General features: G+C 44.9%; 1 protein-coding gene across 1 annotated transcript in view; it reads right to left on the bottom strand.

Moving 5' to 3' along the window:
- The window catches only part of spag16 (sperm associated antigen 16), a 1,547,331-nt gene that overhangs the window by 1,489,099 nt on the left and 43,887 nt on the right, over positions 1-14,345 (bottom strand). Inside the window, exon 3 of the mRNA XM_085985427.1 lies at positions 3,816-3,911. Coding sequence (XP_085841553.1) covers positions 3,816-3,911 — 96 coding nt within the window. The remainder of the gene's footprint in view (positions 1-3,815; positions 3,912-14,345) is intronic.

Genomic DNA, 14,345 nt, shown 5'->3' with positions numbered 1-14,345 from the left:
TGATAAGCATCTTACACATGCTATGAATCTTGCCGTCCGGCGGAGGCGGAGGTCCCCAATGGAGGGCTCTCTATGTGGGAGTCCTCCCTTTTTCTATTGGGGACTTGACCTGGAGGGTGTTGCATGGAGCAGTTCCATGCAATCTGGTTTTAAGTCGGTTCATGGACTCCCAGGCCGCTTGCCTTTTCTGCGGCCTGGAAGAGTCCGTGTTCTACGTTTATACCGAATGTGAGAGGTTGCAGCCCCTCTTTCATTATTTGAAAGGGCCGCTCCTCGATTTTTGGCTGCACTTCAGTCCCACGCTCCTGATCTTTGGTCACCCAGTGCGGAGGGGAGCGGGCAGATCAGAGAACCTCCTCGTAGGACTGCTCCTGGGCCTGGCCAAAAAGGCCATCAACTGGTCCAGGCAGCGGGCGGTCGAGAGGGTCGTTCGGCCCAATTACCTGCCTCTCTTCCGCGGTCATGTTCGCGCCCGGGTGGCCCTGGAGATGGAGCACGCGGTGTCCACCGGCAGGCTTGAGGCCTTCTGCGACCGGTGGGTGCTGCGGGGACTGAAGTGCATCATCACCCAGGACAACACAATTTTAATTTAATTTTAATTTAAGGTTTTTTTTAAGTTTTATTAATTTACAGACTAATTGGTTAATCACCCAACAAATAGAGTACACACACTATGATCTTGTATATCAATCCTTGTGGTCCATGCTGGGGTAGAGTTTTGTTATTGGTGGGAGTTAGTCAATTTTAGTTAAAACCAACATCAACAAGCTTACAAATCATCTTGGCAATTAAATAGGCAAAGCACAATGCTTAATTAGGCCTTACTCAACCAAGAAGCAGTCCAACTTTCTGAACATAGAAGGATTCACTTTGAGGAATGTGTGTGTCAAAAGTGACAAGCAGGACACCGGGGGCAGTGGGGGAGAGATAGACTATTTCCCCTTCCTCCCAACTTTGCTTCTAGTACCAATCAATGGCTCATAATTATTGCATCCTTCACTACTGGAGGACTTGGTAGGCAGCATAATTGTGAAAGTGGACATAGCACGTCTCGTAGGAGAGAATAAAAGGTCTGTCAGGTGATCCATCCCAGACTAAAGTGGAGTCTTAAACAGAAGGAATAGTTTATCAAAAGTGATAAAGCTTCTAGTAATGGATTTGACGCATTTAGCAATGGAAGACGAGTAGGGCTAGACTTGCTGACTGATAAAAAAAACAATGTGTAAGAAGCTGCTGACTCTTTTGTTGCACCTGCAGCATAAATTGAAGACCAATGGATTACAGTGATGTAACTAATCTGGGGTAATTGACAGACCAATTGTACAAGACATCACCAAGGTTGCAAAGAGTAAAAAAACTGAAGAAATTGGAAAATAGTGGTCTCGTGACCATCAAGTTTTTAATTTGATATATTTTGATGGCTGGAGTTGACAGAGACTTTGCTTGCCTGACAACAAGCATTTTCTTGTGTCTTATCCAGGAGTGTGAGAGGGGAGCTGGAAGGGCCTTGTCAGAAATTGAAGCAGTATTCAAAAGCTGGACTTGGACCTTAGAGTTATGTGTCTTTAAGGGGGAGAAAAATGTTTGGCATGAAATGGAAAATTAAGTAACTTGGAGGAAGCTTTAGCAATAGAGGAGATGTGGGAGTTTCATGTGATGTCAGTTGAAATAGTTAGGTCAAGGATATCAATGGATGAGTTACTACTAAGATGGAAGCCATCAAAGGCAAGAGTTGTTAGCTGTTGGTGAGATGCATAGAGAAACTATGCTTTTTAAAAAAATATACGTGTCCTGATTTTCATTGACGCATGGACTGGATTACTGTGCAGTAATTCAGTCATTGCATGTAGATTGGAGGTTGTGAGCACTGAGGGCATGCAATGTAAAGCAAGTTGATGAATGCAGACAGGTATCATCAGCAGAAGAGTCGATAGAGATGTATGAAAAATAGGGGAGGTGAGTGATATCATAGAATCATAGAATGATACAGCACAGAAAGAGGCCATTTGACCCATCATGCCAGTGCCTATGAAGAAGGAACTGAATGGGAGAGCAGACTGAGTTTTGGGAAACAGTGGAGTTAATGAAATAGGAATCAGAATCATCAACTACAGCTCAGATTAAACTATTTGAAAAGGCACTAGATAACAAGACCATAGCTTTGGTGGAAGGCTATATGATGGTAACTTAGCTGAAAGTGCATGATGCCACACAATATTAGAGGCTGTAAGGTTCACAAAATTCTACAGATTCCCCCAAACCAAGAAGATTACTGTTTTAAAGAATATTGGGCCAAAAAGGAGCTTAAAGTTAAAACCCCAGGATTGTGGTTATTTTAAAAGGACATGTCCAGGCCTGTGCAAGGCTGCGACAAAGGAGTTGGGATGGGCCCCTGTAAAACAAACAGTTTGAGTATTGGCATAGGCCAAATTGTCTGGGAATGTTCTGGACCGTCTCAGTCATTCCACATAAATGACAATAGGCCTACGGAAGAACAGTTCCCACCAAAATTACATAGCCATCAAGAGTATGCATAATGCAGTACATGCCACTGATCAACAAAAGGGACCCTGACCCCAGCAGGAGAAGACAATCGAACAACAGTTTAACCACTCAGAGAGACATCCAAAACCACTTCACACACTTAAACCAATTTCGAAGCAATCCCGAAATCAGTTAAATAAATGGGACCAATCAATGTTAATCGAGCCCGCCCAAAATTTAACAATGGGCCAGAGAAGATTTGGCGGGCAGATAAGCAGGCCTCAATTAGTATAAACTAAAGACCTGTCTCCACAAGAAATCAGTTCAATGGGTTCGATCAGTGCAGTTCAGCAGAAGGAGTTCAACAGAAACAGTTCAACCAGTTCGAGAAGAAAGGAGAGACCCATCGTTCAAGTTTAAAACACCATCGAAACTCGGCGGTTTCAGAAGCAAGCATCTGGAAGCAGTTCTCTTGAAGAAGAAGAAGTAACACATCATTGGACACCTCGCGGCACCAAGGGCCCCACGAAACCAACAACCAAATATTACCAGAAGCCAACCAGGTAATACTGGGCCACCGCGACCAACAAGAAACCAAAGATCTGCAAGCTTTTTCCACTCTACATACTATTCCTGCGTTTGGTGAGCATTATCCCTGATCCTTTAGAGTTCAACTTAGCTAGTAAGGTGGGATTGGGAGGGGTGAGGTATTTGTCTACTGTAATTTTTCCCTCATGTATGTCGAAGTGTTTCCCCATTTTATTAGTGTTAAGATTATTGTATTGTATTTTTCCTTCTCAAATAAAAACCAAAGTTCCTGTATCAAGTTCAGTTGTCTGCTGCAATTTCATTACAACCCCCAAGTAAGTCCAGGTCTAGAACCAAGGGAGTGGGAGTGATTCGAACTGCTCAGGAGTCAGAGGCAAAGCTCGCCACACACACCACCCCTTACAAAGCATTGGAGGCGTCTAAGGGAATGACAGATAATTCACCAATTGTTCAAAAAAAATATGGAAGTCCATAACCAATAGAATGGCAGTGTCTAATTCTTTTTCTTTTCACTGCAGTTGAAATTAATTATTATAACATATAAGTGGATCCCTTAACTTAACCAATCAATAAATAAATATGCTGCTTACTGAAGCATCCTTGCCTCAGTTAGTAAATATTCACCAATACAAAGCTGTGTAAAAACCTTCAACACTTGCAAGTTCAATGTCGCCACTGGAGCTACCAAAATACTTAATGGTTGACTCAAATCATAGTTTAACATTCCATCTGCACTAAACTACATACTCAAATCCATGCTGATATCAATAAATGTTTCTTACAGCAGCTTTTAAATCCTCATTCTGTTGCTCTATTGTTTTCACTATATTCTCCAAATTTTCATCTTCTGGAATGCTGAGGTCATCATCAGGAGGAATCTGAACAAAACAAAAAGCAGAATACTGAGAAAAGAAAATGTAGAATATTTATTGGAAACAGGTTTTCCTACAGGAGGGTCTTCTCGACTGACACTTCTAGAACCAACTCACAAACAGAAAGAGCCCAAATCATACCTGAATGGTTCTACATGTCATTTAATTTATTAAATTAAAGAGGCTATATATTTTGTTGTAATACCACTCAACCATATATTGATAGCTATATAGTTTGTTGTGCTGTTTTTAATACAGAAGTTAAATTCCTTCAAGTTGTGTTCAGGCTAATCACAGGTAGATCTGTATCTAGGGCCTTCAAATGTTTAGGCATGTCTTGCATTAGTGTGTCAGGGTCTACTTTTTTGGGTGTATGGGGGACTCTGGCTTTTTTTTTGTTTATGGAGGTCTCAATTTGTGTGTGTGCATGGTGCTGCTGCTTTGTGTATTGGGGTTGAATTTGTGTATGCGCATGGTGCTGCTGCTTTGTGCATGGGGGCTGAATTTGTGTATGCGGGTATATTTGAGTCTTTTGAAACCTTAACTTACTGAACATGGAAAATCATAAATCTACACCAAAAGTTGTCTGCAAAAACCTGGACTGCTTCAGATGATGCAGTGGATATTGGATGCATACCAACAGGTCAAATTGGCGCCATTATCTGAAAATTTAAAAAATACTGCATCTCCAACAACATGGAAGGAAGTGATGACAATGATAATCTGTTTAGTACCTTGGAATAAATCTCTGATGTGGAATCAGGCCAGAACTGTACAGTTTGCTTTTCTTTTCTGGTAACAAGTTATATCAATATTAGAAAATCTGTGAAAAAAGATGCGGTGACAGACATACAAAGAGTTGGAAATTGTGCAGAGGTACTGTATTTTCATTTTGGGCAAACTGACAGTTATCATGAAGTATATTCAACAGTACCTCCCAAACCCACAACCTTTACCATGTAGATGGACAAGGGCAGCAGGTGCATGGGAACACCACCACCTCCAGGTTCACCTCCAAGTCGCACACCATCCTGACTTGGAAACATATCGCTATTGCTTCATCATCGCTGAGTCAAAATCCTGGAACTCCCACCCTAACAGCACTGTGGGACCACACGGACTGCAGTGGTTCAAGAAGGCAGCTCACCACCACCTTCTCAAGGGCAACTAGGGATGGGCAACACATGCTGGCCTTGCTGGTGACACCCACATCCCCTGAATAAATAAATAAAACTGTTCGTTGTTTGGCATTGTAGTGGCGCTCCGTAGTTTTCAATATGCAGCCACTGAGCTTTGAGGCTTTTAGCAACGAGTAGACGCGTGTCGAAATAAAACGTTCCAAACATAACTTTGTCTTTTAACTGTTTACTGTAATACATTTCAAACAGGATTTCAAAGTAAAACACGTTTAAACACAGTCAAAAACTGTATTGCTCCACAGCCATCAAAGCTTCTACCTTTCCTAGCCTCGTGGTGCTTGAACTGTAAAAATGGCTGGATATATCATGTGACAAGCTTAAGGACTATACCATTGGAGCAAGAATAAAGGGGGTCTCTGAGACTATACTAATGGAACAAGAAAAGAGGGGGTTTCTCAATACAATAAGTCAGTCAGGTAAATTAACTATTATACTAGAATATGCATCAATAATAAACAAATGTACATACATACTGTACCATAATATTTAACCAATATTTTAAGGTATTTTCTTTCTTCTTTACACTCTCTTAAACTTTCATGACTCTTACATTCCGGCCCCTAATTGACTAGGCACATGAAGCATAGCAATTACTCAAATATTCTTAAGAGTCATAAACTAATGAGTTCAACATATTTACAATATAAATGTCCACTTCTTTTTTTTTTGTTCGGGAACCTTTCACGCTGCTTCTTGTAGCAGGCAGAGCTTTGTGATCGGTCTTTCCAGGGTACTGGTCTTGGTTTGCAGACAAACGCGACGAACAACGCCTCTGGAGTCTGGCATGGTCTTAATTATTTTTCCCATCAACCAAGAATTTCTGGGGGCTGAATCATCCACGATTAAGACGATGTCTCCGACAATGAAGTTCCTCTTTACTTTGGACCATTTTTGACGCTCCTGTAGCAGAGGTAAGTCTGGCCCAGAAAAGGTCTGACACATACTGAACTTGCCTCCACTTCCGACGTGCATACAGATCTTCCTTTTTGAAGACTCCCGGGGGCATAACTGGCTGTGTTTTCAACAACAACAGGTGGTTCGGGGTCAGGGCTTCGAGGTCATTGGGATCATCAGATGTCTTAGTTATCAGTCGGTCATTAATGATGGCTTCAACCTCACACAGAACGGTTTGAAGTCCCTCGTCGTCAAGCATTTGCAGCTTCAGTACAGAACTGAGTAGTTTTCTTACAGTGCGTATCTGTCTTTCCCAGACACCTCCGTGGTGGGATGCAGCCGGTGGATTGAAGATCCACTTAATTCCTGTATTTTGAGCTGATTCCAACCTTCAATAGCTTCCCGTAGTTCTCTCTCTGCTCTGACAAAATTAGTGCCATTATCAGAATGCATAATGGACACCTGTCCTCTTCTACAGACATAGCGCCGCAGGGCGTTAATACAGGAATCAGTGTCAAGCGTGTGTGTCACCACAATAGGAACTGCTCTGATGGTCAAACAAGTAAAAAGTACACCATATCTCTTGACAAGGCTCTGTCCTCGCTTTACCTTGAAAGGCCCGAAATAGTCCACCCCTACGTTTGTAAATGGGGGCTTGTCTGGTAACAAACGGTCTTCAGGCAGGTCTGCCATTTTCTGCTCCCCAGCTCTAGCGTGTAACCGTCTGCAAACAATGCATTCAGAGAGTATTTTTCTTATTACAGAATTAGCTCCTGGAATCCAGTATCTTTGTCTTAGCTTCGCAAGCACGTGGTTCCTCCCACTGTGTCCAATACTCTGGTGTATATGCTGAAGAATGAGAGTAGCAACATTCCTTAGAAAGGATAGCAGGATGCTTGGCCTCCTCTGGCATAGCAGATTTGTTTAGTCACCCTCCCACCCTCAGTACTCCATCTTGGAGTGTAGGGTCCAGCTTGTAGATATGACTACCTTTCTTGATTGGAGTATTTCGATGTAAAGCTTTGATTTCTTCTGGATATCTTTATCTCTGACTGAAGCAAACTATCTCCATCTCAGCCTTGGCCAAATCCTCCACGGTCAGTGAATTCTTACCCAATGTGGTCTTGTGCTGGTGCATATACTGCTGTAGAAGCATTCTCTGCTTATCGGGGTTACTTTCAGACTGACTGATAGTGGCTCGATACCTTTTTCTCTTACCGCTCAGGTGTAGCAGCAACTCTTTCAGCTTTAGAAACCATGCAACTGCTTTCCTCAACTGGTGCCATCCTGAGAAATGGTTAACGAGCTTGTTCACTGTGTCAAAGTTCTCTTTCGTAGTTATGAGATTTGCTGTGACTGATCTCTGGACTTCGACGTCGTCTTCAGCAATCTGACTTGGCATATCTGGTCTTTCTGGCCACGATCTCTCCGTTTCCAGCAGATAACTTGGGCCTTGTATCCAAGTTTCGCTCCTCATGAAGTTTTCAGCCTTCAATCCCCGTGAGGCTTGATCTGCTGGGTTTAATGAGGTGTTTACATACCTCCACTGAGATGGTTGTGTAGCTTCTCTAATGGATGAGACTCTGTTTGCTACGAAGGTCTTGAAACATATCTTCTCATTCTCTATATACTTCAGCACCGTCATGCTATCCGTCCAGAAGACAGATTCTTCTAGTGGGAACTGTAACTCTTTCCGCATCACCTTGTCAACTTTAACTGCAACAACCGCTGCCGTCAACTCCAGTCTCGGGATGGTGACCTGCTTCAGCGGAGCCACCCTAGATTTCCCCATGAGGAAGGAACAATGTTTCTGGCCCTGTTGATTTGTCAGCAAGAGGTAAGTAGCCGTGCCATAGCCGTCCTCACTGGCGTCCGAGAAATGATGTAGTTGAGCCGTCTTTGTAACTCCAAAACTCACAGGCTTGATGCATCTGCTGACGTTGAAGCTAGAAAGTTGTTGCAAATCTGAGCCATCTCTGAGCTTGACCTTCTGGGATATCTTCATCCCAGCCTCTCTTGTCTCTACACAGCTCTCGTAGGATCAGCTTCACCGGCAGAATGAGTGGTGCCAGGAATCCAAGAGGGTCGTAGATGGAACTGACCACGGAGAGAATCCCTCGTCTTGTGGATGGTCTTTCGTTCACCATTATTCTGAAGTTGAACGTGCCTGACTCAATGCACCATTGTACACCAAGAGCTCTCTCGATAGGAAGGACATCATGGCTCAGGTCCAGATCTTTGACTTCAGTGGCTCTTTCCTTTTCTGGGATAGAAGCTAGAACTGCTCTGCTGTTGCTTATCCACTTAGTCAGATGGAATCCTCCATTCGAACACAGAGTTCTAAGGTCTCTTGACGGTGCAATGGCATAGTCTTCTGTTGACACGGACTTCAGACAGTCATCGACGTAAAAGTTTCTGAAGATTGTCTCCACAGCCTCTGATGGTGCCTTGCCTTTGCCATCTTCTGCAGTCTTTCTGAGAGCGTAGCTTGCACAGCTGGGAGATGATGTGGCTCCGAACAAGTGTACGGCCATTCTACATTCCACCATAGCTTGACTAACATCGCCATCTGGCCACCAAAGGAAACGCAGAAGATCAGCATCTTCATCAGGGACTCTGACTTGGTAGAACATTGATTCTATATCTGACATCATGGCAACGAGCTTGTTGAGTCTGTGTGTCCCAGTTATGCTTATTATAAATCACTGGACACAGACAACAAGAATAACTTTAACAGGTCTTTACTATTCGGAGGTCAGGGCTGAACTGCCCAGCAAATCACTACACAACGTTTATATACCGGTGTGGTCACCACCGGTATTACAGTATACAGCAGCCAAGAGAAAGTAGTACATCTCTTAAGGTAGTTCTCTTAAGGTGGAACAGGTTACATACACCACAATCCTCCCTTTTTAGCTTAACAGTGTATATCCCCATTTAACATAACATAATAACATGTGTATATATATATATAACTTCATGCAAAACAGTTCAAAGATTCAGTCTCTGAGGAGGCCTCCTGATCCGAGTTGGATAACGCCTTTCAAGGGTCTCTGATTCTCGTTGCTGGGGTGACTCATCTAGTTGATCTCTTATGGATTGGACATCATCATCAGGTACATTCACTTCTGAGGTAGATGCTTCAGGTTCACTAACTTCTTCCACGGTTGTCTCTGCCGTAACCATGGGTTCGACCCTTGTTCTCGATTCTACCAGTTGGTCAGCATGACGTCGTATTACATTTTCACTAATATCTACCGTGTACATCAGGGGTCCTTGTCTGGCCCGAATTGTTCCAGATTGCCATTTCTCATTCTTATAGTCCCGGGCTAACACTGGTTGTCCTATTTCGAAACTCCGAGTGGTCTTGTTATTTATATGCTGGAACTGTTTGTTTTCAACTTCCCTCCGCACATTTGGTTTTAACAAGTCCAACCTGGACTGCAACCTCCTGTTATAGAACATCATGGCAGGACTTTGGTTTGTCACTGCATGAGTGGCGTTTCGATATGCCAGTAGGAAATTGTCCACCTTGTGTTGTAGTGGAATCTGATCTTCGCTCATGGCCTTTATTGCTTTTTTGAACGTTTGTACAAATCTCTCGGCCAACACGTTTGTAGCCGGATGATATGGGGCAGAGGTATAATGTTTCACCCCATTCTTCTTCATGAATTTCTGGAATTCTTCTGACACGAACTGCGGTCCGTTGTCTGAACATATTTGTTCTGGCAATCCATTTCTTGCAAATATCGTTCTTAGCACCGCGATCGTCTTTTCCAAGGTAGTGGTAGTCATCTTAATCACTTCTGGCCATTTAGAATGTGCGTCCACCGCAATTAAAAACATGGAGTCCATGAATGGACCAGCAAAGTCAATATGTACACGTTGCCATGGGGTTGAAGGCCATTCCCATGGATGCAGCGGTGCAATCGGAGGTGCATTTTGCACTTTTTGGCACCCTGAGCAGCTTTTCGTCAGATCCTCTATCTGTTGGTCGATACCCGGCCACCACACATAAGCCCTAGCAAGGCTTTTCATCTTGACTCCCCCCAGATGACCTTCATGCAGTTCCTTTAGAACTCGCTCCCTTAATTTAGGAGGAATAATCACCCGTGTTCCATACATCAATGTTCCTTGACAGACGGGCAGCTGTTCTCGTCTGGCTGAGAATGCCGGTAACAGTGGTTCACCATGAGCTGGCCATCCTTTCACTGTCAATTCGTAGACCCGAGACAGTGTCGGGTCGTTCCTGGTTTCTCTCTCAATACTTGCATTGGTGACTGGTAAACATTCGATGATGGTCGAGTGAAATAGCTCAACAGGGTCAACTGTCGGTGCCTCTTCCGCTGTAGGTAGTGGCAGGCGCGACAGCCCATCAGCATTACCATGTTGCTTTGTACCTTTGAATTCGATCTGATATTGATGTGCCCCTAGGAAAAGAGACCATCTCTGGAGCCTCTGCGCTGTCATCACCGAAACACCCTTCTTAGGGTTAAAAATGGAAACCAACGGCTGGTGGTCTGTCAGCAGCATAAACTTTTGCCCTTGCAGGTAATGATTAAATTTTTTTACTCCCCACACAAGGCTGAGAGCCTCCCTATCTATCTGAGCATAGTTGCGCTCAGCGGAGGTCAATGATCTGGATGCGAATGCGACTGGTCTTTCCAAGCCATTTGGCAACTTATGTGAGAGCACTGCCCCAATACCATATGGAGAAGCATCACAAGCTAACCGAATAGGCAGCGTTGGGTTAAAGTGAGCCAACACTTCCTTAGAGGTAATCAATGCCTTGCCTTTGTGAAAGGCCCTCTTACAGTCCTCGCTCCACTTCCATGGCACTCCCTTCTGCAAAAGAGCGTTCAGCGGGTGTAGCACCGTGGATAAATTTGGCAGAAACTTATGGTAATAGTTAATCAACCCTAGGAACGACCTCAACTGGGATACATTCTCCGGAGCGGGAGCCTTCACAACAGCTTCGATCTTGTCAGGTGACTTGTGAAGCCCCTCCTGGTCAATGACGTGACCACAGTACGAGATTTGCTTCTGAAAGAACTCACATTTCTGGTGATTAACTCGAAGTCCATATTCTTTCAATCTGTTGAGCACCTGTTCCAAATTTGCAAGGTGTTCCTCATCATCATTTCCTGTAATCAGAATGTCGTCCAGGTAACATTGTGTGCCTGGAATGCCCTGTAATACCTGCTCCATGGCCCTTTGCCAAATCGATGGAGCCGATGCCACTCCAAAAACCAGTCTATTATACCGATATAAGCCCTTATGCGTGTTGATCGTGAGATACTGGCGTGACGCTTCATCAACTTCCATCTGTAAATACGCCTGCGCCAGGTCTATCTTGGTGAAGTGTTTCCCGCCAGCCAACGAAGCGAAGATATCCTCAATCCGTGGAAGCGGATATTGCACCGTGTGAAGCACCGGATTAACAGTGATCTTGAAATCGCCACAGATGCGAACCTTCCCCGGTTCCCCCGGTTTGTTACTCGATGAACGCTTCATGACGGGAACAATGGGCGTGGCCCATTCACTCCAGTCCACTTTTGACAGTACTCCGGACCGTTCTAGTCCTTCCAGCTCAGCTTCCACAGCAGGTCGTATCGCATAAGGTACCGGTCTGGCTTTGAAAAATTTCGGGTTTGCATGTTCTTCAACTTTGATGTTTGCCGTAATTCCTTTCAGTGTTCCCAGTCCCTGCTGGAACACCTCTTTAGCATCGTCCAATATTCTGGACAGTCATTTAGGTTTGACATCTTCCGTTTTGCCGGAATCTACAGTTAGTGCTTTTAAGGAATACCAGTCCATATTTATTCTCCTGATCCATTCCCGTCCCAGTAATGGTGGACCTCCCTCAGGTAACACATATAAGTCCATTCCTCAGCTTTCTTAATCCTTGTGGACCACCTTTACCTTTATCTTTCCAATGGGGTATACTCTTTGCCCCGTGTATGTTTTCAAAACAATCTCCGTATCCCTTAAGGGAATGTGTGGAAATAACCTTTTGTAATCTTGCTTATTCATGACCGTCAATGCCGATCCAGTGTCCAATTCCATCTTCACTTGGACTCCTGCTATCTGAAGTGTGACCCAGATAGTTTGGTGGTCTGCTGTGTTACCCACATTATGTATTCTTAGACAACCCAGTTCCTTACTGCTGGAGTCTGAATCCGTCTTCTGTTCATCCGAACTGTTCTCTGTCACCTTGTGTACCTTTTTGCACTTTTCCTGCGGTGACTTTTTGCTGCTGGTCTTCTTACCTGACCGGCATACTTTAGCTATGTGACCGAGCTTGCCACATTTTCTGCATTCCTGATTTTTGAACCAGCACTGATTCTGATCGTGCGTTGTCCTTCCGCAACGATAACACTTTACTGCACCCAATGCCATTTGATTGGTGCTGAGTTCCGATGACCTTAGTTGCATTTCCGCGGTGCCTCTTGCTGCGGCCTCATGCGATGCTGCAATGGTGACAGCTTTCTCAAGCGTAAGGTCCTTTTCTTCTAGCAGACGCTTTTGTGTTCCTTCTTGTAATAATCCACACACGAATTTATCTCAGAGCATCTGCTAGTCCTGTACCAAACTGACAGTACTTTGATAGCTTACGCAGTTCAATTAAGAATTCAGCGTTGCTTTCCTCTTTCAGCTGCGTTCTGCTGTAAAATTTAAATCGTTCCGCTATCATCAGCGGCGTGGGGTTTAAATGTTCTTGCAGGATCGTAACAATTTTCGCGAAAGTCTGATCCGCCGGTTTATCTGGTGTTATCAGATGCTTCAATAACCCATACGTCTTCGCCCCCATTGAGTTTAATAATGTTATTGCTTTCTTATCATCTGGTACTTCATTTGCTGTACAATAAACTCCAATGCGTTCTACATACGTGGCCCAATCTTCGACATCGCTATCAAAAGCATTGATGTTACCATGTTTAGGCATCCTTGCAAGTTTCTTTAAATTTTCTTTTTCCCAAAATGGCGGCTTCCCGCGCTTGTCTTCTTCCCCCACCTACTAAAATGGCGGCTTCCCGCGCTTGGCGGTTTTTCCCGCGCTCGTCTTCTTCCCCCGCCGACTACAATGGCGGCTTCCCGCGTTTGCCTTCTTCCCCCGCTGGCTGCAATGGCGATTGCCGTGCTGCTGCCGTTCTCGCCTCCCCAGCGGTTCTCAATTCCCCGACGCTGCTTTTTGCTCCCCCGCGGTTCCCGTGGGCATTCACGCTTCCCCTGCTATTGCGCCTCTCAGCCCCGCTTGCAGGCCGGTCCTTTACACCGGCTGCGGTTGAGTTCTCCGCGGTTCTCGTGGCCTTAACGCTGCCCCAGTCGCTGCACCTCTCGGCCCCGATTGCAGCTCGGCCCTTTTCACCGGCCGCGGTCGAGTTCTCCGCCCTTTTTCCTCCGTTTTCCCTCCCCTACCCCACAGCCAACGCGGCCGACTTTCTGCTCGTGTCGCTGATCGGCTTACCCACCACCGTGGTAGAAGGGATGATCACTGCCTGTCGCTAATGGAGGGCTTCGTGGTCAGAATTTTTCATTTTAACCCGGGTTCTCGATGCCTCCCGTCCGATGTGGTGCTCAGCAGGATGATGAGGGCGGATGCCTCTTCTCGACACCCGTTCTGAGGACGAAGCTGCCTTGGATGTAAAACTGCCGCAGGGTAAGATCGGACTCGTCGCCACTGTTAAGTCTGTGTGTCCCAGTTATGCTTATTATAAATCACTGGACACAGACAACAAGAATAACTTTAACAGGTCTTTGCTATTCGGAGGTCAGGGCTGAACTGCCCAGCAAATCACTACACAATGTTTATATACCGGTGGTCACCACCGGTATTACAGTATACAGCAGCCAAGAGAAAGTAGTACATCTCTTAAGGTAGTTCTCTTAAGGTGGAACAGGTTACATACACCACAGAGCTCTTGTCTAAACCTCGTCAAGACACCAATGAGGGTGTTGGTAAGATCAGGACCTTGAAGCAGCTGGTCGTTCAGTGAAGTTCCTCTGAATGAAGCGGTGCAGTCAAACACTACATGGATCTTTTTCTTCTTTGGGTGATACACACCGTGATGAGGAATGTACCAGACCCTTCCATCTTCTCTGTTCAACTGTTCCTCGGGCACTTTTACAGCATAGCCTTTCGCTATGATGTTTCTCATGAAGCCTTTGTAGTCCTCGTGAAAGTTGGGGTTCTTGTTCAGCTTTCTCTTTCGACTGATGGCGCGCTGCTCTGCTATGCAGCGATTGTTCGGCATCTTCGCGGTCTGTCTTCTCAGTGGCAAACCAATGTGATAGTGGCCATCAATGAACTGTGTAGACCTTGTCATCAAATCCACGAACTGATTGT

The sequence above is a fragment of the Somniosus microcephalus genome, chromosome 4 (assembly GCF_052327205.1).
Source record: "Somniosus microcephalus isolate GS21.2 chromosome 4, FLI_Smic_1.0, whole genome shotgun sequence".
In the NCBI taxonomy this organism is placed as follows: domain Eukaryota; kingdom Metazoa; phylum Chordata; class Chondrichthyes; order Squaliformes; family Somniosidae; genus Somniosus; species Somniosus microcephalus.
The sequence above is the reverse complement of the archived record's forward strand: the minus strand, read 5'-3'. Positions and strand labels throughout refer to the sequence as shown.